This window comes from Ascaphus truei, chromosome 5, assembly GCF_040206685.1.
Source record: "Ascaphus truei isolate aAscTru1 chromosome 5, aAscTru1.hap1, whole genome shotgun sequence".
Lineage (NCBI taxonomy): Eukaryota > Metazoa > Chordata > Amphibia > Anura > Ascaphidae > Ascaphus > Ascaphus truei.
Window position 1 is genome coordinate 23,828,659 of NC_134487.1, and position 24,724 is coordinate 23,853,382.

The following is a 24,724-nucleotide window of genomic DNA, read 5'->3' on the forward strand; positions in this document are numbered from 1 at the left end:
AATAAATGTAACATGGGATTTTTAATATCCATGAACAGGGTTAATAAACATGGGAAAGGAAGAAGCAACGCTTGAAGATGTCTTAACATATCTGGATCATACATATTGTGGGCAGATTTCCATTGAAACAAGTCAGTTACAACACTTGGAAGAGCGGGAATGGTTTTCTAGAAGATTTGAGGAATTAAAACAAGAAACTTTTACTACAGAAGAGAGGAAAAAGTTGGCCAGATTGATGCTAGAATGTCAGGTACATTACATATTTTTTTTGTTTATCAATAGAACTAGCTTTTGTGCCCGGCTTTGCCCGGGGAATGTAATAGTGAATACATGTGTCTCCCCCGCTGCCGGCACATCTACCCGGGCCTTCCCCCCCTGCTGCTGGATGTAGTGCGGGTGAGATTTGTTTCTGTCTGTGTGTGTGTGTCTCCCCCGCTGCTGGAACATGTCCCCGACCCCCCCCCCCCTGCTGGCGACACATCTCCCCGTGCTGCTGTGGCATGCCCCCTCGCTGCCGGCAAATCCCCCCTTCCCCCCTTGTTGGTACTTCTCCCCTCGATGGCGGCACATTTCACCCCCCCCCCCTCTGCTGGTACATCTCCCCCCTGCTAGCTGGCACATCTCCCCCCGCTAGCTGGCACATCTCCCCTCCTACTCTTCCCCCCCCCCCCTTGCTGGAACATCTCCCCCGCACATCTCACATCACACACACACAGAGACACACACACACATGGCCCCGATCCAGGCAAGGACACGCCCCCTCCTTTAATAGCCACGCCCCTGCCTCCTGCTTTGGATAGCCGAGGGACACTTAGAATGTCCATAATTTGGGAGGTGAGTCATATTGTAAGCTCAAAACAGTTGCGTTGACCTACAAATCCGCAGCAGAATGTGCAGTGAAAGTTTCGTTGTGCTACAGTACGTGGTGCCGTTTCTGAGATTTCGATGCTTCGGACATACAAACAAACAGACGGAATCCAACTTAGAATTATAGTATAGATCAGCGGTGCGCAAACTGGGAGGCGCGAGCCTGCCTCGCGGGTGGGGGGGGGCGGGGTTTACAGAGGCCCCGCGCGCTTCCCGAAGGCACTTAAATTAAGTGCCGAGGGAGCTGTAAGGCCTCTGTAAACCTTTACTTACCCAGGCTCCGGCGGCTTCCTTCCTGCGTCGCCATGGCAACGTGGCGTCAATGACTCCGCGAGGTCACGTTGCTATGGCAACGTGACGTCATGACGCCGGAGCGCAGGTAAGTGGGAGTTAGGGGGGGCGCAGGGGAAAAAGTTTGCGTCCCCCTGGTATAGATGAACCAGGCTGAAAAACTGGCATTGTTTCTGCTTTAACCATCTTCCAAGGGATACAATGTTTCTTTGGCATTGGTAACCTATACTATTTGTTACCAGATACTTCATGTTTAGTCACTTAAAGCTGCAGACCAAGCAATATCCTACATGTGTTTTTTTTTAAATAAATTAGTTCTGTACTATGTGAAAATATTGTATCAATAAAAAAAATTCTAGATGGCATTTTTAATGTATTATAATATAACAAGCATTTTATGTTACTATAGCAACCATGTACAAAGTCACATCACCTTCCTCATCTGAAACAGGCTCAGGCACACCCCTTTTTGAGCCCTGCCCCCTCTCTAGCAGTGCACCAATTGTATCTAGCGACTGCCTGGTCACATGATCTTCCCAACAGAACTTTTCATCTTTGGTTCTCTTCTGTTGCCATTTAGTGAACCCCCGAGCTGAATCTTCGCCGATCGAACGGCAACTTAGCTAATTACTTATCATTGTGTGCATTGTTTTGATGCAGATATTAAAGAGGGGGGGGAGGTGGGAATAACTTAAAAAAAAAAAAACGGCTTGGACTGCTGCTTTTAAGAGAGCTAGGAATTTCTTAACTTTTGTACATTAACTATTTTTACGCGCCTATAATAAAATGTTGGCCCCAGACGTAATCTGTAAATTGTGGAACGTGCATGTTTGAAATCTTTTCTGAATCTTTGTAATTGCTAAACAATCTGACGTGTTCAGATTAATTTGAATAGTTTATCAATTAAAATATCCACTTGATTTTAAATTACCTGTCTACACTGTGACTTATATTATTTATTTTTTTAGATGACACTAAACGTGTAATTTTTAAGCATCACCTATGGACTACCTTTATATTAAACAAAAACCTGGATACATTGTTGTGGTTACCCAAATTCGGTACTGCAAAGCTAGAATTGAAAAATACAATGAAAGCTGTCCTTATAGTCTAACATTGTGGATACATCTGTTATTATCATTTATTCCTCTATATTGTTTTATACAGTGCTTTTTCGTTGTAAGAAAATAGGTTCTGTTATCCGGGGCCCCTTACCTTCTCCTGCTCCTCATCTCCAGTAGCTTTGCGGCGGTACGTTGTCATGACGTCACGTTGTCATGACATCACGTTGTCATAGCGACGCATCTCACAAAGAGGAGATGAGGAGCAGAAGGAAAAGGTAAGAGAAAAAGGTACCGGCATGTACCATCACAAAAAAAGCCATGGTTTTATAGTTCACTTTACTGAAACCATGAAGCATTTTTGAAAGAGCTTAATATAATTTTTGATGCCTTTGTCCTGAGGGAATTATTTGGTACTGGGGCTGGACTCCCCATTCCTTTTACCAGAAAGCAATTGTTTTCTCCCTATTTAAATTATTTGTTGGGCCCTCTAAAATCAAATTGACCTATGCATCCATATGTCAGGCAGCGCCAGCTGTGGGAATCCACACTCGCTCTACATGTCCTCCCAGTTTGCGCATAAACTTTATACAGCGGGAAAGAATGGAGTGATTTCAAACTAGCTTTTAAGATCATTTAAATCCATGTTTATTTCTGATTTGCCGCAGATATGGACTTTCATGTTCACATACAGTGGTAGATTATTGAAATAAAACTGTTGATACGTCAGGTTAGTATGAATTTGATGGCATCATAAGCTTTGTACTAAATGGATTTCTTTAAAGAATTGTATATAGTCACCAAACAAAAACAAGGTTTTTGTTTTTGAGCCGCCTTTTTCAAGAAAATGAAGAAGGCTGCTACGACGGCCGAAACTTTGCGGTTTTGTGTGACTATATAACATTCTTTAAAGAAATCCATCAAGCCCTTCTTCCTTTGTTTTTGTACTGACATTGCGGCGAGCATCGGGTCTTTCCATGAAGTAGAAGCACCAGCACAAGTATTTTGTGTTTGGTGTGCAACTCTGCTTACTCTTTACAAGCTTAGTATTGACATATAAAAATAAATCCTCAAAGACTGATGTATAAAAGGTATAATTAATTACATAAAACACTTAAATCAGTGTCGGTGGTTGCTGTCACATTCTCAAACAATACAACATTAATACTGACAGGCTGCCAACTAACAGATAAAATATTTCGGCTCTCTCCTCACTGTTTTTATAACAAAATACAAAAAGCCCCAGTGCAACATCCAATATGATAAATTATATAGTTAAATACTTATCTGTTTTTCTTTTTGTAAGTGAAGGTCATTTAGTTGCATTCTTTGGCCAAAGCATTTTAAGCTTGCGAATCACGCCAGGGTAGCCCCTCTTTTTTGCAAGTCCTACCCCTTCTGACTGTTGCCTTCTTCAAATAGAAAGACCATCAACATGTCTGCATAGCACCTAACAAAATTAAAAACCTACTACTTAGTCTGTTTACTGACATTATCCTTTTATTGGGATATTTCAATTTGTATTTTAATGTTGGATAATAAAGGTTGACCCTTTTTTTAAATGGAAACGTTCACTTAGTTTGAATAGTCCATCTTGTAATTGCTATTTCCCCATTTCGGTATGTCTTCAATTAGGAGCATGTTTAACACCTATAGAATACAGTATCACAGTGTTGACGAAACTGGAGCTCTCTCCTTGGATACCATTAATACAATACAGAGAGCTATGTGTATAAAAGAAATGTAAGCAAACACTGTACCATGATCTTTCTTGTGCTCTTTAACGTTTTAGAACATATCAACTGTATATTGATTTTACATATATTTTTTTTTTTTCCCCCACAGGAATTTGACCATTTTCTTGCTACAAAGTTTTCCACAGTTAAACGGTATGGAGGTGAAGGGGCAGAAAGTATGATGGGCTTCTTCTATGAGTTTCTTAAAATGTCTGCATTGAGTGGTGCGACAGATGTGATTATAGGAATGCCTCACAGAGGGAGACTTAACCTTCTTACTGGACTCCTTCAATTTCCAACTGAGGTATTTCTCTTTCTGAAACTTTGCATTTCTGCATTCCTTCTCCTCTCGTTTACCAGGAATTAAAGCTCCATATCTACCATTAAACACATTTTTAACTTTGATTCAACAAATGTATCCCATGCTTCAGATTTCTGCATTTTTATTGCGAAGGAGTAATATGTTGTAAGTACATATTAGATTGTACAAAAACAAATAATCTAGGACATTTCTGGAATCAAAGAAGGTTTTGTGAAGATACCTAAAGCCCTTGATTACAGTTATTTGGCCCACGAAAATAAAACCTTGTGTTTGAACCAGAATGTTGACATTTTGACTTCTGCTGTAGCTTGTTTAATTGTTTTTGCAATGTTTTAGTTTTCCGGTTTGCTCTAAAATTGACTTCTACGGTCATGCATAAATATGACACCCACTTTATCTTACAGCTGATGTTTCGTAAAATGCGTGGCTTAAGTGAGTTCCCCGAAAACACCCCTGCCATAGGTGATGTACTTTCCCACTTGACTTCCTCTGTGGATCTGGATTTTGGTTCCCACCGACCTCTGCATGTGACTATGTTACCTAATCCTTCACATTTGGAAGCAATCAATCCAGTAGCTGTGGGGAAAACTCGAGCAAGACAACAATCCCTATCAGAAGGGGATTACTCTAAAGACAGTTCTGCGCAACCTGGTGACCGAGTTATATGCCTTCAGGTAAATGAGATTCTGTGTCTTAAAGTAATTCATTGTACAAGTGATTGCTAGGGAAAATAATTTGGTGCCCAAGATATGTGTTTTCAGTCTTCTGAAAGATTCAGTGGGGCAGATTTGTAAAGAAGCCTACTGGTGTGATGGGAGCAGTACTTAGAATTCCGCATTTGTTTTTCACCTCTGAGTGCATTTTGCATTTGAATGTGTAAGGAATGAGCAGCAATATGAACATTTTCATTGCATACAGCATTGTAGAAGATGGATGTGGATGGAGGAGTGGTGTAGGTGTTGGGGTGTGTAACTTGGATGTACAAAGTCATTGTATTAGTTTCTGCCTCTTGAATTGATTTAACTTTTTACATTAAATTTTTTTTATTTTGTACCTCTGAATAACTAAATGTATTTGCAACATAAAAATTGTTAATTTCTCCTTTTTGGAGACGACGCAGGAAAGTCAAAATTTTCTTTCCGGATTCAGCCTGAGAACACCATGCAGATTATAATTTCCTTCCTAAATATATACAGGATCTCATTTGAAGATGTAATCTCCTTATTGGGAAGTTAAGTTTTGTTTTACTAGTATTGTTGACTATTATTTTATATGTTGCATAGAATGATTACTACTTCAAGCCTTTGTCCCCCAGCAAGAAGTAGTGCAGTTGCATTAGATGAAGGCATTTGGTAATACATTTTCTCACGTTATTCATATGTTTTTAATAACTTAAAATGGATTTAATAGCTTTGCAAATGTAGGTCCTGTACATGTAAATCGGGCTGCATTTATTCACAAAACTACCAACCACATATAGCTTTTGTCTACATCTTAAAAATAAAAGAAATAGATAAGACATTTCATGTTAAACACTGAAAGCTACTTTTAGTAAGAAAAACTAAACGTGAAAAATTCTAGCCATTAAAATGGCCTTACCTCTTGTTTTTTTACTAGGTGGGAAGCAGAGATCTTCGAGCTGAACCGTGTTGACTTCAGTTCTGGGACCCCCTGCTTCTCAAGTTACATAAATAGGGAGGGACTGTCTGTAACAGCCTTGGCTGGGCACAGAAAATGTCTGTTTAAAGGTCCCATGAACCAATAGGAAACTGCGATGTCATCCCTTGTGATTTCCTATTGGCCCACGTCTCACCAGACCTTTTAAACAGAAGTAAAAAACCGGCAGCACTTTCAGATGTGAGTATCTCGGGGAGCAGGGGGTTCACGGAGCTGAAATTAACGTGGTTCAGTTCTGGAGCTCCCTACTTCCCATCTGGGGGGTGGGGAAGGGAAATGTGTATGTATATATTAAAGGTTCCTTTAAGTTGTTCCTAAAATCTTCTCCTAATTGACATAAGCGGATCACTATTAGCCATCATGTCAGAAATGTCTTTATTTTTTTTAGTTAAAAAAAAAAAGTCTACATGTATAAATTATGGTTGTGTCACCTGTACATCTGTGTTTTTTTTTTTTTTTCCTGCAGGTACATGGTGATGCTTCCTTCTCTGGCCAAGGGATTGTGCCTGAAACATTTACTCTCTCAAATCTGCCACATTATCGAGTTGGAGGTAGTATTCATCTGATTGTCAACAATCAGCTAGGTTATACTACCCCCTCCGATCGTGGAAGGTCCTCCTTATACAGTAGTGATGTTGGTAAGTGCAGAAGGGGAGGCTACGAACTGTATAATTGTCGATCAATAGCAGTCATTTTTGATCCTTCATTGTTTGGTGACAATTCAAATGATGAAAAAAAGATCTTGCCAGATGAAGCATGAAGGATGATTGATTTCCCTTAACTCCTATTCTTTCTACCATAAAGAAAAATGATTTGCTCTCACCCAGGGTTCTGAAATTAAAATGCTAATCGCCTCAATAAAGCTATATAAAAATAGTGTGTGTGTGTGTGTGTGTGTGTGTGTACACATACAATTATATATTAAATTCCATTCCGATTTTTATGGGTGCCCCAATCAATACTGTATTTATTTAGGAAATGTTGCTGCTGTCTGTCTTGGACCAATCTTCAGCTTTTGTAGAAAAGCCACAAGCTTCATGAAAGGGCCTGAAGTGAATATTGATTTGTTTCCGAATCTTTGAGAACCCATGCTAAAACAGTGCCTTCAGCCAAACATTGTTACCGTTCACAGGGGCAGCAAAAATGTAGATTAAAAAAAGGGTTATACTTCTGATCTGTCATACAAATTACAATGTAAAGGAACTGGATTTGTTTGCTGCTGTTCCTTCTGCTAACCAGTAAAAAAACATTTGTTTATTAAAAAAAAATGTATGTAATATGTTTTCTGAAATGTATTTTAGGCAAAATTGTTGGCAGTGCTGTAATCCATGTTAATGGGGATGACCCAGAAGAAGTTGTGAGAGCTACACGATTAGCAGTTGAATATCAACGGCACTTTCGAAAAGATGTGATTGTAGATCTTCTGTGTTACCGACAGTGGGGCCATAATGAGCTTGATGAGCCATTCTTTACAAATCCTGGCATGTACAAAATCATCAGGTAAGTGGGATTTATTTGAAAGTTTTACGGTCACATTTGCACAGCACAAAGAAAAATATGGTGTGTGCCGTTTCTTTTAAAGAAGAATACTTTTAGTAGTGCAATAAAGGAAAGTATTCAGTCATGTAAAGTGTGTTTCATATATTAAAATTTGTTTAATAGGTCTTGTTTATCTAAAACAGGCCTGCACAACTCGTAAAGTGAGAAGGGCCGAACTGCTCCAAGGAAAAAAAAATGTGGGCCGCACGGGTAAAATCATCATCATCATCATCATCATCATCTCTCCTCCAGCACCGATCATCATCATCATCTCTCCCCCAGCACCCCTCATCATCATCCTCATATCTCCACCAGCACCCTTCATTATCCTCATATCTCCCCCAGAACCCCTCACTATCAACCTTTGCGATACTCCCCATCTATCTCTCATACCCCCATCTCTCCCCCTCACCCACACACATAATACTCCCCCTCCACATCAAACACACAATACCCCCCTGCACACCACACACATCCCACCCCCCCCTGCACCTCACATCACTCTCCCTCCCCCCTGCACCTCACATCACTCTCCCTCCCCCCTGCAACTCACATCACTCTCCCCCCCTCTGCAACTCACATCACTCCCCCCCCCCCCTCTGCAACTCACATCACTCTCCCCCTCACCCCCCCTGCAACTCACACCACTCTCCCCCCTCACAAGGAAAACAGAGTCGGGCCCCACAGCCCATTTCAGCAGCCCCCCACAGTAGCCCCCCACAGCCCATATCAGCAGCCCCTCAGCCCATTTCAGCAGCCCCCCAGTTCATTTCAGTAGCCCCCCCCACAGCCCATATCAGCAGCCCCCCCAGCCCATTCCATTTCAGCAGGCCCCCCCAGCCCATTCCGTTTCAGCAGCCCCCCCCCATATGTCAGCAGCCCCCCACCCAAGTCAGCAGCCCCCCACCCCCCTCCCATGTCAGCAGCCCCCCTCCCATGTCAGCAGCCCCCCACCCAAGTCAGCAGCCCCCCACCCCCCTCCCATGTCAGCAGCCCCCCATCCCCTCCCATATCAGTAGCCCCCCCACCCTCTCCCATATCAGTAGCCCCCCCACCCACTCCCATATCAGTAGCCCCCCACCCCCCTCCCATGTCAGCAGCCCCCCTCCCATGTCAGCAGCCCCCCACCCCCTCCCATGTCAGCAGCCCCCCTCCCATGTCAGCAGCCCCCCACCCCCATGCTTACCTGGTGATAATGATGGCGGCGACAGGGAAGCGCGAGGGATGCGCACTCTAGCAGCAGACCCGGAAGTTCTGGTTCGCGCTACACTGCTTGAGCGCGTCCCCGTGCTGGAGCAGGGAGGAGGGAGGTTAGGGGAGAGCGCACACAGACACTGCTGGAGCGCGCTCCTACTGGAGCGCGTCCTTCTTTCCCAACCAGGGAAGGGGGGTGAAGAAGAGGGGGGTTGAAGGGGGGCCGCACGGGGTGCCCCGGCGGGCCGCATGTTGTGCAGCCCTGATCTAGAGTCTCCAGGGGTGGCCAACTCCAGTCCTCAAGGGCCACCAACAGATCAGGTTTTCAGGATATTCCTGCTTCAGCATAGGTGTCTCAATCAGTGGCTCAGTTAACAACTGAGCCACTGTGGCTGAAGCAGGGATATCCTTGAAACCTGACTTGTTGGTGGCCCTTAAGGATTGGAGTTGGCCACCCCTGATCTAGAGCAAATACACAATGAAGCAAACGTTTTTGTGGAAATTACTATGGTGCTCTGACGCATGTACTGCTATGCAGTGATGAGATCGCAGCAATGTAATTAAAACCATCTTATAGAGACCGACCCAAAAATATTCTTTTGCACCATTTAGTATGCAAATTAGAAAAATATTAAGTGATTTCCCAATGAAGGCTGAACAGAATGATAAAGGCAATGTAAAAGTGATGTATTTACCGAAGTATCACTTACAATGTACATTACAAATGTAAATTAAATAAAAATGTGTGGGGGGTTTTTAGGTCCCGAAAAAGTATCCCAGATGTATATTCTGAGCGTTTAATAGCTGAAGGGCTAATGACTGAGGAAGAAGCATCCGAGATAAAGACAGCATATTACTCCAAATTAAATGACCACCTTGCCAACATGACATTATACAGCCCACCCTCCACCAACCTGCAGGCACACTGGAGTGAGATGGTGGAGCCATCTGCCCGGATCACGACATGGGACACCGGCGTCCCAACTGATCTACTGAAGTACATTGGAGCCAAATCTGTGGAGGTTCCGGAGGAAATCCAAATGCACAGTCATCTTCTCAAGATGCATGCACAGGTGGTGTTCTGCAAATGAAATCAATATTATATTGTTTAAGAAACAGATGGGGGACTTCCATGTGATGTTTCACTCCTGTACAAACACGGGTATTGAGTACCACTGAACAAATTCTAAAAGGCATATTTTATATTTGCGTATCACTTGACACTTAAAAATGAATGTAAAACATATCTTCCATTATCGGTTTCTTGGTCTATTTATCTTGGGGGGGACGGTTTAATATAAAGACACTGAACGGAAGGTATAAATCATTCAAAAGTACAGAAATAGGGTAGCAACACCAAAGAGAGAATGCAATTGCATAAAAAAAATACAAAAAGCGATATCTTACCCTTTAAGGTATGTTCAGTGGTTCAGCATAGTGAGGTCCGCTACGTTAAAAGCTCAGCTGAGCCCTTTCTCAAGCATGAGCGAAACATTGCTGACCTCACTATCCTGTACCACGGAGTAAACCTTAAAGGAAAGGGTAAGAAAGATCGCTTTTTGTATTTTTTTAGTTAATTGCATTAATTATTGTTGATGTTTCTACCCTATTTCTGTACAGTTGATTGTTTAAAGTGTGCTGGACCACATACCTAGTGTCGGCACCCTCATTTTGAGACTTTTGTTTCCCCCTCCGCTTCCTTTTTATATTTTATAGAAGCTCTGTGATAAAGAATCTATATTATACTTGTTATAGGACAATTATGAGATACAAAAAGCAGAGGCAAAGGCAGGAGAATCTTTCTATATTTCAGGTTCCAATTTGTTTTTACAAATGTTTACAGAATAATATTTTCAAATGTATATAAAAATACTCGCACATGTCTGACTAAATGTGCAATGACAACATTTTCAGAATCATTAGTTAGAAAAAATATTTAGGGATGCACTAAATAGAAATAGCTGGAAATGGATTATCCAAACCGTGATAGTATACCCACAAGTTAAATACAGTATCCTAATCTACATAGTATTGTTCAGCAGCTATTTACATGATATGATTTGCGCGTTGGCCTTTCCCGAACATTTTTCTTTTTCAATTAACAATATTTTCTAATTTCTTGGTTATATGAGTTATTCAGCAGTGTTTGACCCCAGAGAAGTACAGTACTTGTCTAATTACTATTGACTGTGTTATCGTAATGGTTAGAATTAAAGCAACAACTGGTTTCACATTGGATGTCTTTCTTTCCAACTTTAGTCTAGAATACAAAAGCTGCAAGAGGGAATGAAGTTAGACTGGGCCACTGCTGAAGCTTTAGCTTTTGGCTCAATGCTTTGCCAAGGTGAGTGAGAATGCATGAGGGAGACCCGTTCTCAAACTGTATTGTTCACATTACTCTGATATATTTATTGATTTGTTTTTTGTTTTTAAATATTTTGTTTCCTTCTTCCTTCTCTGGTCTTTTTTTAAGGGTTTAATGTTCGTTTAAGTGGACAAGATGTAGGCCGTGGTACCTTCAGCCAGAGGCATGCAATGGTGGTTTGTCAAGAGACTAATGACACACACATTCCTTTGAACCATATGACATCTGATCAGAAAGGCTTCTTGGAGGTATAGTGCGTATACAGTATATATATAGCATGTTGGTGCCCAATCTGTGATAAGGGTTCTACTGGGTGTACACAAGCTCCTACAACGTGAAACTGCACAATCCAGTAACTTCCGAGTATCTTGTCCTATTGGAAGATGGGTAGGTGGAAGCTAAGAAAAAAAAACCAAGAAGAATGATTTTAAGAGTTACATTTCCATGATTGGATGCAACGAAGAAGACCAGTATAGAAATAAATTGCATACCTCCAATACCAAATAATCTGTCTTGGATGTACTGTAATTAAAAATACACTTTATTTAAAAAAAAAATAATTAAAAGAAACTATGGCAGGGGTATTTAAAGAATAAATCAATTTAATAAAATCAAAGACTGGTGCAGCTGCATGTATTTGGTATTGGAGATACTTTGCTGCTTTGAGGACACTGTATATCACCTTGAGCCCATAAAGAGTTAGTGGTATGGGAAGTTCTTTTATTTTGTTTTCAGTGGGACAGAACAATATTACATTTTTAACCACTGTGTTATTGTAGCATTTGTAGGTAGGTACTTAATAAGCCAGTAAATACTTTTTGTCATGGAAAAATTACAAATGTGGAGTAGCAATTATATCTTTATTTGCTTATATTTTTCTTTTTATGACATAGATAATTAAATTATCTGCCACTTGTGTTTTATAGTCTGATTTTGTTTTGTATTCCCCTCAGGTAAGCAACAGTGCGTTGTCAGAGGAAGCTGTCCTTGGATTTGAATATGGCATGAGCATTGAAAGCCCCATGTTACTGCCAATTTGGGAGGCTCAGTTTGGAGATTTCTTCAATGGTGCCCAGATAATATTTGATACTTTTATTTCTGGAGGTAAGGATCTAAGGAAATGTAGGGGACGTTCAACTAGAAGGAGATTCTTTTATAAAAAAAATCCATACTCCGACATCTGCAAGTTTCTTTCTCCATATGTTTCCAATTTCTTTTTCATCCACCCACAAAAATATTGCAAAGAGGATAGTCATGCACTGGCCTCTTACGTTTTGTAGAGACTCGGTGATATAAAACAATACTTAATGACCAATTCACTATTAAAATTGCACCCAACCAGGGCTTATATTGAGTTAACACGTTAAACAATGTAAACTGTAGAACACTCCATCACTGATAGACATGTAATGAACAAACCATACGTTTATTTAATAGGTGAAGCCAAGTGGCTATTACAGAGCGGACTTGTGATTCTTCTCCCTCATGGGTATGATGGTGCTGGTCCAGAACACTCGTCTTGCAGAATTGAACGCTTTCTACAGGTTTATTGCACATTTTACTTTTATAACATTTAGAAGAGAACAGTAACTGTTCTACAGTTGTAGGAAAATGTGTTGTAAAAACGAAATAAACCTAGACTTTTCTTGGAACTAAATGAGTAGAAGTTAAAACAAGAAAAGATTTAAAGAAAAGTTTAAGCTAAAAAATGTCCATCTGTTTTATCTAAAGTATACAACTCTTGTATACATTAAAAATGCACCTGCCTTGTTCTCCTTCACTGCAAAGTATATATTTAACAAATCTGTGTGTGCGCATTTTAGTAGTGTAATTTTGCCTTCTATGGATATAACCCTTTACTACTGTAGTGAACATGTGCCCCTCGAATAGCTAAATGGTTACATTATTTTCCACATAGTATATATCTTAATTTTATCTTCTACCCCATCAACTTGGCAACATATTCAAGCTCTTTCCCTTGTTTCATGCAGCTGTGTGACAGTGCAGAGGAAGGCGTGGATGGTGATTTTGTGAATATGTGTGTAGTGCATCCGACTACTCCGGCACAATATTTTCACGTACTTCGCAGGCAGATGATCCGAAATTTCAGGAAACCTCTCATCGTAGCCTCCCCGAAAATGCTGCTAAGATATCCGGTAAAAAAATACACACTAGATACCCAAGTCATAGCCGAGCAGGAACGTTTTTTGCTGGCAAAAGGGTCTTTCAACGAAAGTAGAAGAAGTGTTGCTCCGCGCTGGTGCCGTCTATAAAAATACTGTACTGTGTCAATTTCAGCCCTCTTGCAGCCGTCTGCCAAGGGCACTCCACAACCCCCTAAGAGAGTGAGCTCCTTTGCAGAAGCTCACTAAGAAAAACAAAACAATGGCCAGAGAGGTGCACTGAGTAGCTGGTAAATTTATTAGTAAAAAACCCAAAAGGGTATTTCAAGCACATAAAAACCAAATATAGTGTCATTGCCTATATTTTGTTTTTAATGTGCTTGAAAATACCCTTGTGGGTTTTTTACTAATAAATTTACCAAAAAGTAAGATCGGAAATCCGTGTGTATAGGGTAGATTTATAATATCCCTAGTATGTACTATATATAGTACTCTTACATGATTATTTTCTACTTCACTCCAACAAGGATTCTTTTAAACAATACACACTGTAAATAATTGCACAAAGTCACAATTTAAGGATGTAATAAAGTTTTATTGTTTTTTATTTTTAATCTGGGTAGCTGAACTGGTCATTATGAGTAGTCATTTGTGAAGCAAGTGAAACTGTGAGACAATTTGTTCAAAGACACACCACCTATTAACATAGAGTGCAATTTAGTAGAGGATTCTTTGTTTGGATCTTCTTCGATCTTTCTTTTTGGTATTATAGTATCTATCCTCATGCACCATGTTACTTACCTGAAAGAAAAAGAAAAGGTAAAAAATTTATAATAGGATGAGCGATTTATAAAGTTTATTTTTGTAATAAATTTACCAGCTTACTCAGTGCTCCCCTCTGCCCATTGTTTTTTTTTCCTCCAACGAAAGGATTAAAACATTCTTCAAAGGCTCTCCTATTTTGCTTGAGTATCCAAGCAGAGGTTGTCATGGCAAAAGACAGGCCTAAGAAACTGGTAGTCTGGAGGATAAAAAAGGACAGTCTTTCTCAATATGATTGCTGGTACAGTATATGAGCCTGGTAGTAAAGGGGACGTTATGATTGGTCAACCATATTGATTGGCTCTTCAGTAGCTTCCTGTTGACAGCGATTTTTTTTTTTCATTGCATGATGATGCATTTTTGGGGCAACAGCTACTGAACAGGTTGAACATGATCCCCTGTGTGTAAGATCAATATGGTCCTGCATCAAATGACACTTGGTGCAAATAATGTAAATATGTTCTAGCTACTGAGAACACAGAGACGGAAATCTGCATTTTTTTTATATTGCTTCAAGAATATGTACACAGTACGATATTAAGCATCGTTATATATACGAAAAAGTTGCATTTAATTATGGGTCATCATTTTTTTTAAAACAACATTTACTAAAAAGATAGGAATAATTGAGTATTGTCGGTTAGCATCAACTTTTATTAAATTATAAAGCAAGAGACCAAAAGTAATTTCTCTCGTTCATTTGTGTTCCTTCTTTCCCCCCCAGGCTGCTGTTTCAAACTTTCAGGATATGGCCCCGGGAACATCATTCAAACCTGTGATTGGAGAGTCGCATAAAGACCCCAAAAGGTAGTGCAAACATATGAACTCCTTCAGCATTAGAGGGGCTTGCAACATGTTGCAGTGCAAAGTATGGTTATATATGGTAGTCTTAACTAATCCCAGTAGCACGTTTTGAAGTGAAGATTCTCTTGTGTGAAGAACTGAAATTGAATGGACTGAAATATATTTGCTGTGTTCCTGTATTTTTGCGCTAAACATGTTATGTATGCTTCCAAAATATCATGTGATTTTTATTACAACCTTTTAATATAAAAGTGAAAAGTTCATAAATTTATTTTATTTCCCCAATGGGCATTTTCCTGTCACAATGGAACTAATTCACCATTAATGCAAAGTAGTTTTTTTTTTTTTTTTTAATATATTTTTTATTTTTTGTCCCACAGTGTAAATAAAGTGGTGTTGTGTTCGGGGAAACATTACTATTCTCTGGCTAAACAGAGGGAAACACTGGGAGAAAAAAAGGACACATTTGTTGTTATCAGGATGGAGGAAATTTGTCCGTTCCCATTAGAAGCACTTCAGCAAGAAATGGGCAAATATAAAAATGCCAAGGGTGAGTTCCATGTTTAATTTCTATTTATATGAATCTGTTTAGCACACAACATACCAGAGATATTACAGCTAGGTTTGCCAGGTGTCTTCTCCAAAAATACAGTACACAATGGTGAAAGGTGCGACACGCTCCTCAAGACACACACACCCCTCACCCCCCCCCCCTCTTACGTCTCGTCACTCCATGCTATTTCCTCCTCTCCTTGGCTACACCCCCAGGCTCCTGACACCACCACCTGATTGTCTGCATTACCCAGCATCAGCCAATCATGATAGAGGAAGCTGCCCAGCCCCCTAGCAACAGCCCTGCTCTGGGAAATCCCATGACACCTTCCCCCCTCTCCTCCCCCCAAGCAGGTCAGGTCACTAAGTCCAGAGGGGTAATACCGGACACATACATGTCCAGTATTGCCTCTCATTTTTTACTGGACAGTGTGTCCAAATACAGGACAGCCCGGCTCAATACTGAACACCTGGCAACCCTAATTACAGCAACAATAATTATAGTGGACATATAGCACAGTTGACCCACTTCACACAGTCAATTACTAATGTGGCATTTGTAGAATAACCACTAGAGACTCCGTGGCACTGCCTGTAATGGTTAACCAATCACGTGACCTCCAATTAGGCCAATTCTTGCCTACATTCTCTTCAAAATAGGCAGGCTCACTTGGCAACATATATACAAACATCCACCAGAAAAAAACTGCAACAATACCCACCAAACAAACATAATGAAAAATAATTAATTTAAATTAATATGAAAGCATTGATATACTGCCCAAGATGAACGCCACAATTAAGAACTGGAAAAAAGAGCCCTGCACATTCATAGGGAAGAATCCTAAATAAAGCATAACAGATGTATCCTAGGCCGCGTTTATAGTGACGGCGACTGATGACGTCACCCGTCGCTGTCGCCACTGGCCAAAGTTAAACTTTAGTTTTAAGCGACGTCTCTGGCGACAAGGCCAGTGACGTCACCAAGGAGGAGGGCAGCGCTCTGTGATTGGTTTAGAGACAGTCCCATGTGGCGACTTTCTCTAAAAAAAAAATCAAATTTAACTGGCTTCAAAATTTTTGGTCGCTCCGTCACTGTCACGCTTACTATAAGCGCATGCGACGGATTCAATTGATTCGTTTTGGAGCGACGTCACCGTCGCCAGGCACTATACGCGCAGCCTAAGGCTTTGGTGAAAACACAAAGCTCAATATAAAAAAAAGACATTTTATTACAAAATATAACAAACACATACAGTATAACCCTCCAAAAAAGATGAACAAAAATTATTAAAAATCTAGGCTCATTGGCTTAGATAAATGTTGCAGTTGAGAACCACAAGAGCCTCACCCACTTCAGTAGCAGGGATCATAGTATCGGTGCTCTGGTGCCTTAAGCCAGGGGTGCGCAAAGTTTTTTTTTGCTATGCCAGCCCCAGCGCCCCCACCTCTCCAGTGACCCGGTGTCATTGGTCACGTGATGTGACCCCACAGCAGCATTTTACGCGCGTTACCATGACGACACATCACATGACCCTGTGTTATCATGACGACGTGACCAGAAGCCGGTGGAATCCCGCTAAGTTGAGGTTGCAGAGGCCTTGAGTGGTCCCTGGGCAATTCATTTAAATGCCTCTGGGAGGAGAGCGGGGCCTCTGCAACCACGCGCCCCCCCTGTTTGCGCACCCCTGCCTTATGCAAGGCTTGCAGACCTTTTGATATGAAGAACAGGAACCTGCAGACATGTTTTAAAGGAGGCAAGTCACATGACTATTCGCTTTTTGTTCCCTGTACCCGCCTTAAACGGCTTAATGATTTGGACATACTTTTCCAGCTCCATGAGTTCTATGCTAGATGAGTTTAAGGTTTGGGGGGAAGGGGGGCGTCTATACTTGCAGTGTGAGTTTGGAACAGAAACTGAGGAGGGGTAGTGCTGTGGTACAGGCGTGACCAGTCTGGCCCTGAAGTTAACATTGTACATTCTTGTTTTAATTGTGCGTGTGTGAGCAAGTTATGTGGGTGTAACATCTAAGGAGCTATCAATGCCTGGCTATTTTACTGATAACATGGATTGGGGGAGACTTCAGTTTCTAAATTGCAGCATTTATGTGGACTTGTTATTCAACTTTTCTCCTGTTTATAGTTGAACACTTGAGGTAGAGTGGCTTGTAAAGTTTTGAAAGCTCTATACAATATATGGTCATAATCACTAAAAGATATCACAACCTGAAACCAATCTATAGATAAAGCCGCAATCCTGCCCCAAAAGTCTAGATGACTTTAATTCCAAATGTTAGTATCTTACCTCCCCCCATGCATGTCCTGCTTTTATTATATAAAACATACCAGTAGCGTTAGAAATCATGACTTTCTTAATCTGTAGCTTTTGCGTTTATCGTGGTAACCTACATAATGCACAGACTCTGTGGAGAGCTCCATTTTAACCACCCGAACACAATATTTGTAACGCTTATCACCTGAAACAATAAAACAAAAAAAGCGTTGGAAAGCGCAAGAAGAAATTCGTTAAAGTAAAAAATAAAATGGGAAAAAATAACGCTCGGCGTGGACTGCTGCTTTAAAGTAGATATTGACTGGAATTGTTTTTATAATGAAAGAATAAAAAATAAATATGTATTTTGTAGACTGATTAAGTGGATTATACTTCTTTTTATTCCGCCCAACCTGCTATAAATTGTAGTAGTGACTTCACACTGTGAACTTGCAGCTGTGTTGCACACCACTTTGCGTTGCAGAAGCTAAAAGGGCATTTAGTGCAATAATCTTATTTTCATTTTTAAGATTTTGTTTGGAGTCAAGAAGAGCCACAAAACATGGGTGCCTGGACGTTTGTTGCACCCAGGTTTGAAAAACAATTGGGATGTAAGGTAAGATTTTCAAGTTGGTTTTTACGAGAATTGAACCCAACTTTTTATTTATTTATTTATTATTATCATCGTTTATTTGTGAACCGCCAACTTATTCCGCAGCGTGGTACAATGGGATACAGAGTTATGTATGTTACACACAGGCGAGGACAAACATTCACAAGCAGATATAAAGAGGTAGTGAGGGCCCTGCTGGTGAGCGCTTACAGCAGTGATTTCCAACCTTTTTTGTTTGGAGGAACCCTTGAAGTATTTCGAAAAATCTCGGGGAACCCCTATCTGGCTGACACATATTAGGTTCAAAATAACTATAAAGAGAGAACTAGAAACCCAATTGGGCACTCAATTCCCAAATGCTGAATGTAGTATGATTTAATTAAAATAAATGTTATTAGTTCAACAACTTAAAAGAATGAGGGTTAAAATCCACTAAGGGACACACGTATAGCAATCCAATGTCGAGTACTAGGTGTACTCTGGATTGAACAATAGATGAAACCATTGAGTGGTATTAAATCAATGTTTCGATTAAGGTTCTGGTATACAGGTAACCTTAAAAAAGGTGTTGCTTCAACAGTGAGAAAATCACAGACTCTGAATGTAAATGTAACAGCCCATATAACCGCAGAAATATCGTGCAATTGATAAGTAGCAGCATAAACGCAAACAACGCCAATATAGTATGTACAGGCATACCCCGTTTTACGTACACCCGCTTTATGTACACTCGCAAGTACGTACATTTTTTTTTAATCGCACCATACCCCCTGTGTACGTACGTGTGCTTCGCGAGTACGGACACCAGGGGGTGGCGTGCGTGTGCTGCGGCGGTGTGCGCCCTCTTCCGTTCCCCAGCTCTTCCTTTCCCTGACTTCAGATCACTCCCCCTCTGCTCTTCCTTTCCCTGGCTCATCCTCTCCATGGCTCTTCCGATCACCCCCCCCTGGCTCTTCCGATCACCCCCCCCTGGCTCTTCCGATCACCCCCCCCCCTGGCTCTTCCGATCACCCCCCCCTGGCTCTTCCGATCACCCCCCTCCCTGGCTCTTCCGATCACCCCCCGCTCTTCCGATCACCCCCCCCCCCGCTCTTCCGATCACCCCCCCCCCCGCTCTTCCGATCACCCCACCCCCCCCCGCTCTTCCGATCACCCCCCCCCTGGCTCTTCCGATCACTCCCCGGCTATTCCGATCACCCCCCCCCCCCCCCCCGGCTCTTCCGATCACCCCCCGGCTCTTCAGATCACTCCCCGGCTCTTCCAATCACTCCCCGGCTCTTCCGATCACCCCCCAAGCCTGCTCAGAGCCTACTGCAGTGCAGCCGCTGCCCGCATCCTGTACGCCGCTGAGTGATGTGAGAGGGACATGCGGGGGGGTGGGGGGCGGTGGGTGATGTGAGGGACATGCAGGGAGGGGGTGATGTGAGGGACATGCAGGGAGGGGGGGTGATGTGAGGGACATGCAGGGAGGGGGGGTGATGTGAGGGACATGCAGGGAGGGGGGGGGTGATGTGAGGGACATGCAGGGAGGGTGGTGATATGAGGACAGTGAGGAACATGCGGGGGGGGGTGATGTGAGAGACATGCAGGGGGGGTGATGTGAGGGGACATGCAGGGGGGGTGATGTGAGGGACATGCAGGGGAGGGTGATGTGAGGGAGATGCAGGGGAGGGTGATGTGAGGGACATGCAGGGGAGGGTGATGTGAGGGACATGCAGGGGAGGGTGATGTGAGGGACATGCAGGGGAGGGTGATGTGAGGGAGATGCAGGGGGGTGATGTGAGGGAGATGCAGGGTTGGGTGCTATGAGGGAGATGCAGGGGAGGGTGATATGAGGGGTGCTGGAAGAGATATGATGATAAAAATATGTAGGAGGTTCTTATAAAAATGTATTGGGGGGTCTTTTAAAAATGTATTGAGGCGGTGGGTGTCTTTTAAAAATGTATTGTCGGGGTGGGGTTACATGTATTTAGAGGGATGTTTTTTTTTGGTATGTATTTTGTGGGGGCACGAGTAAGAAAAAATCAGCTGACATTAAAGATTTTCTTTCTATAAATCCTACTGTATTCATTTTGGTTACAAATGCATTATTTACATCAGTTATGCATGTATATGATGTTTACAGTACAGTTCATGCATCGTAAAGTGGAAAAAAAGTAGTGCTTCACTATAAGTACATTTTCACTTTACATACATGCTCCGGTCCCATTGCGTATGTTAAAGCGGGGTATGCCTGTATAGTATTGCATATAAATATACTCAGAGTATACAAAAGGGATAGGGGAAGAGGGGGAAGCTCCCGCATCAATTAGTACATAGTGATATAGTAATGAAAAAAAATAATTGGTGCAAAAAGGGATAGAGCAAGGTAGACACAAAAACAGAAAAGATACCCTCTTGAATGCACAGAACCCTGGTTGGGAATCACTGGCTTACAGTCTAGAGCAGAGGTGCGCAAACTGGGAGGTGGGGGGGGGTGCGAGATTTTCTGGGGGGTGAGGGGGGCGCAGCACTTACAGAGGCCCCGCACTGTTCCCCAAAGCATTTAAATCAAATGCCGGGGGACCGCGCGAGGCCTCTCTCTAAGTTGTCTTACCTTGGCTCCAGGCAACGCATCACCATGGCAAAGAGGCGTCAAATGATGCTGCGGGGGGTCACGTGACGTCACATGACCCCACAGCGTCATTTGACACCGGAGATAAGGTAAGAGGGGGGCGCGAGCAGGGGGAAGAGCAGACGTGGGGCGCAGGGGAAAAAGTTTGCGCACCCCTGATCTAGAGGGAATGAGGGACAATGTTGAAACAAGAAGGTTAGGTGGCTGCTTATTGTGGCTCAGGTTAAAATATGGCCCAGTCTTACAGCTGAAGCCATTAATATTTTGGGTGTAGGAGGGGGGAAATTGCTTCAGTCACACAGCTGGTCCCAATGAGGTTGAATGCTTGCGGTAAGGCGAGTAAGCTTCCTTGAAAAGATAAGTTTTCAGGGAGTTTATAAACATCTGAAAGCGGGTGGGGGAGTCTGATGGTACATGGAAGAGAATTCCATGGAGAGGGGGCAGCACGGGAGAAGTCTTAAAGGCAGAAGTGAGAGGAGATAATAAGGCAGGAGGAAAGGCGGATGTCGTGAGCAGAACGTAGGGGGTTGAGAATATGAGACCTCTCAAGGCGCTGTGGACTGAAGATTCAGCAGATAGTGTCCAATGATTGTGATGATGATTACCTCACAGAAAGGGAGACAAAATGTAGAAAACACTACAATAGTGTATTACCCCAAAACATACTCTGTATCATGCTAAAAAGTGATTTAATACTCCATTTGGAGAGAAAAAATTAGATACACAAGTACATCACATATTATAATCATAAAATGAGTGCTCCATGCACTCCGAGTATGTCTTTCTCCGTCGATAGGTAAAAATAAGAATCCTACTCACCAAAGGTGACTAGGACATGCAAATGGATACAAAAAAGACACAGCGCACAACGCTCATAGTGCATTACAAAATATTATTGACATATATAATAAATGGGTGAGTAATGTGCGTACATCAAATGCAATAATAACGAGCAGTTTCGGGATATTTTACCCAACGCCTCCGGAGACCAGAATAGGTGTCCTTGCAGGAGTGATGCTGCTGTCCTCGATATTGCAGGGTCCTATTGAAGTTGGTGTACAACCTCTGCTGTTCCTTGCTCCCCTAAGCACAGGTAGGCTGGGAGATGCTGATTCCTGCAGTGCTTCAGCAGGGCAGTCTTTGGCATCAGCTGGGCGCCAGCGCTCTCCTCCGTGTGAAGCGCTTCCTGGATCGTGACGTCACCACGGGGATTTCGGCGCCGCTCACAAACAGTCAAAGTCGCGCACTGGGGTGCTAGTATGAGGCTAGAACACTGGTAAACCTTGTCTTTATATTTCCTCTCTTTTTTTGCAGTTGCGCCTTGTAAGCAGACCTGCCCTTCCTGCACCAGCAGTGGGGATTGGGACTTTGCACAAACAACAACAAGAAGATATAATCATGAGGACATTTGCATAGCTGGATTTGTGTTGAATGTTTTTAATTCAAGATTTATTTGTATTTTTGGACTCCGTGGTATTGACTTCTGGCTATATTGGCTACATTTTACATTAAAGCAAAGTATTTTAGTCATTACCAACATTAGCAGTGGGCAAAATACACTTCTTACTCTAAGAGCCTAAAAGCCCTAACTTTATTCTTCTCATAATAGGTATCAAAACACTAACAGAAAGCTGTTCAGTCTGCTGGCAATCTGATATTTTGCAGGATTATTTAGAACTACCTTGACCAGTGCGGCCAACTCCTGTCCTCAAAGGCCACCAACAAACCAAGTTTTCAGGATATCCCTTCTTCAGCACAGGTGGCTCAGAGCCACCAATTGAGGCACCTGTGCTGAAACCGGGATATCCTGAAAACCTGATGTGTTGGTGGCCCTTGAGGACTGGAGTTGGTCTCCCCTGACCCAGACATTCTACCTGAGGAGGAATCCCGAGTGGTATTAAAGGCTTGCTCATAGGAATAAGGCCTCGGTCCCGCTGCGCTCGTTGGCGCGGGCGTCAATTTAGCGAGTTCCCCACCAGCAGGGGAATCCTCGCGAGCCGGTCCCCCCTGGCTGCACAGCTGACTACACGCTGTGGCGCGTCAGCCGCTGGAGACACCAGAGAATGGTGTTTCCTAGCGTTGACGCGTGACGTGTGTGGCTGTGAGCCAATGGGGAGGGGAGGCTTCGGGAGGAGGAGAGGCTTCGGGGAGCGGGGAGGAGTGTGGAGTGAAAGCAGGTGAGTGCCTGTCTGTGTGTGTGTCTGAGTGCGTGCGTGCCTGCCTGCCTGCGTGTGTGTGTGTGTGTGTGTGTGTGTGTGTGTGTGTGTGTGTGTGTGTGTGTGTGTGTGTGTGTGTGTGTGCCTGAGTGCGTGAGTGCCTGCCTCTGTCTGTGTGTGTGTGTATGAGTGCGTGAGTGCCTGCCTGTGTGTGCGCGCGTGTGTGTGTATGAGTGCGTGCCTGTGTGTGTGTGTGCGCGTGTGTATGAATGAGTGCCTGCGTGTGTGTGTTTAAACTTACTTTCCAGCTCCAGCCCGAGTCCGTGGAGGGAGGGGGGGGGAGAGTAGCGGGTCCCTCCGCTCAAGCCACGCCCCCCCTCCCTGTCAAACCGCCCACCACCCGCCCACCTCCCGCTCCGGCTCCCGCTCCCTACAGACCGCATATCGCGGTCTGTGTATCTCAGCGCACCGCCTATCAGCAGTGCGGGTGCGCTGACTCTGGGAGCGGGGCCTTAGCCTAACAATTCAGCAGCTACTACATCTCCTCCAACCACATCTGTTCTTTACAAATTCTACATATCTTCTCATCAATTCTTGCAAATATCTTTTCTTTTTTTTTAACTGGTTTAAAATACATTTGTGTCCCATGTACTTTAAACGTGTTGAACGTGTTTCCCATGTGCTACTTTGCAAATAAATATCCAAAAGAAACACTCTTGAGAGCAGTATTTTCTGCAATATGCGTACTCGAGTTGACAGTAATAGCCTTGAAGCAGCAAAGGATTGGACTACAGGTTCATTGTATCTGTAATAAACTCTATGTAATGCTCCGGTGAAACCTCTTAGATAGTTAAAATAATATATATTTATTTTACATACAGAGTTTCCTTTTTCATTTTAATCACATAAACCTAATCCTCAATTAGTTTTCACTGTCTGATAATACTCTTTAAAACACTATTTTGGCATTTGGATCACAGCTACATTCTGACCACATTTACGTATGATTCACTGTATAGCCCATAAGAAGCACTATGGTCCCTGTACATTTATGCTTTCAAGCCATCTGTCCCATGCTGGAGAAGAGTGCAGCTCCATTCAAATACATGGGTCTAAAATCTTCATCACCGGGCAGATGTCTTCACAGCATAATCAACATGGGGCAATGGTCATCTACAATAATTTATTGAAGGGTTTTTTGGGCCCAAATTTGAAGCGGAAATAATACGATTTAACTACAATATGAAACAAACATATACAGCATGTTAAACAATGTAACGGCTTTGAATTGTATTGCAAATCCAACATATCTTGGTAAGTGGTACCAGTGTTTACTGTACTGAGCATGCACCTGCAATATCTCAGTTGCCTGTTAAGTGGTATGTCAAATTAAATAGAAATGCCTTAAATTAGTATAAACACTGCTAACCCTCTCCTCCCCTCCCCCCCCTCCCCCCCCCCCCCCACAAGGGAAAAAACCCATGGCCTGGAAGTATCATGGTCCAATGCTGTATGTCTTCAACTTTTTAAAGGACTACAAGTTGGAGTCTCGGATTTGGTTAACTAGTTAAGGAAAGGATAGGAGATAGAATAGCTGTGAATTGTATGTTATGGTGCTGCCTTAAATCACCCTGTTATACGCAATGATAAGGGCAGCAGTACTGCATCAGTGCAGGTCTGCTCACTCTGCAAATTACCAGTGTTGTTGATTAAGTA

At 42.6% G+C, this 24,724-nt stretch overlaps 1 protein-coding gene across 2 annotated transcripts in view; it reads left to right on the forward strand.

Annotated features, from left to right (window-relative positions):
- The window catches only part of DHTKD1 (dehydrogenase E1 and transketolase domain containing 1), a 35,397-nt gene extending 11,678 nt beyond the window's left edge, over positions 1 to 23,719 (forward strand). Inside the window, exons 3-17 of one of the 2 annotated variants that reach the window (XM_075599484.1) lie at positions 39 to 250; positions 4,065 to 4,259; positions 4,682 to 4,951; positions 6,421 to 6,592; positions 7,256 to 7,454; positions 9,448 to 9,760; positions 10,947 to 11,031; positions 11,161 to 11,300; positions 12,006 to 12,156; positions 12,490 to 12,596; positions 13,044 to 13,208; positions 14,722 to 14,804; positions 15,182 to 15,351; positions 18,156 to 18,241; positions 22,167 to 23,719. In XM_075599484.1, coding sequence (XP_075455599.1) covers positions 39 to 250; positions 4,065 to 4,259; positions 4,682 to 4,951; positions 6,421 to 6,592; positions 7,256 to 7,454; positions 9,448 to 9,760; positions 10,947 to 11,031; positions 11,161 to 11,300; positions 12,006 to 12,156; positions 12,490 to 12,596; positions 13,044 to 13,208; positions 14,722 to 14,804; positions 15,182 to 15,351; positions 18,156 to 18,241; positions 22,167 to 22,268 — 2,450 coding nt within the window. In that variant the 3' untranslated portion in view covers positions 22,269 to 23,719. The remainder of the gene's footprint in view (positions 1 to 38; positions 251 to 4,064; positions 4,260 to 4,681; positions 4,952 to 6,420; positions 6,593 to 7,255; positions 7,455 to 9,447; positions 9,761 to 10,946; positions 11,032 to 11,160; positions 11,301 to 12,005; positions 12,157 to 12,489; positions 12,597 to 13,043; positions 13,209 to 14,721; positions 14,805 to 15,181; positions 15,352 to 18,155; positions 18,242 to 22,166) is intronic. The other variant, XM_075599485.1, reaches the window with a different exon arrangement.
- The last annotated feature ends 1,005 nt before the right edge of the window (positions 23,720 to 24,724 follow it).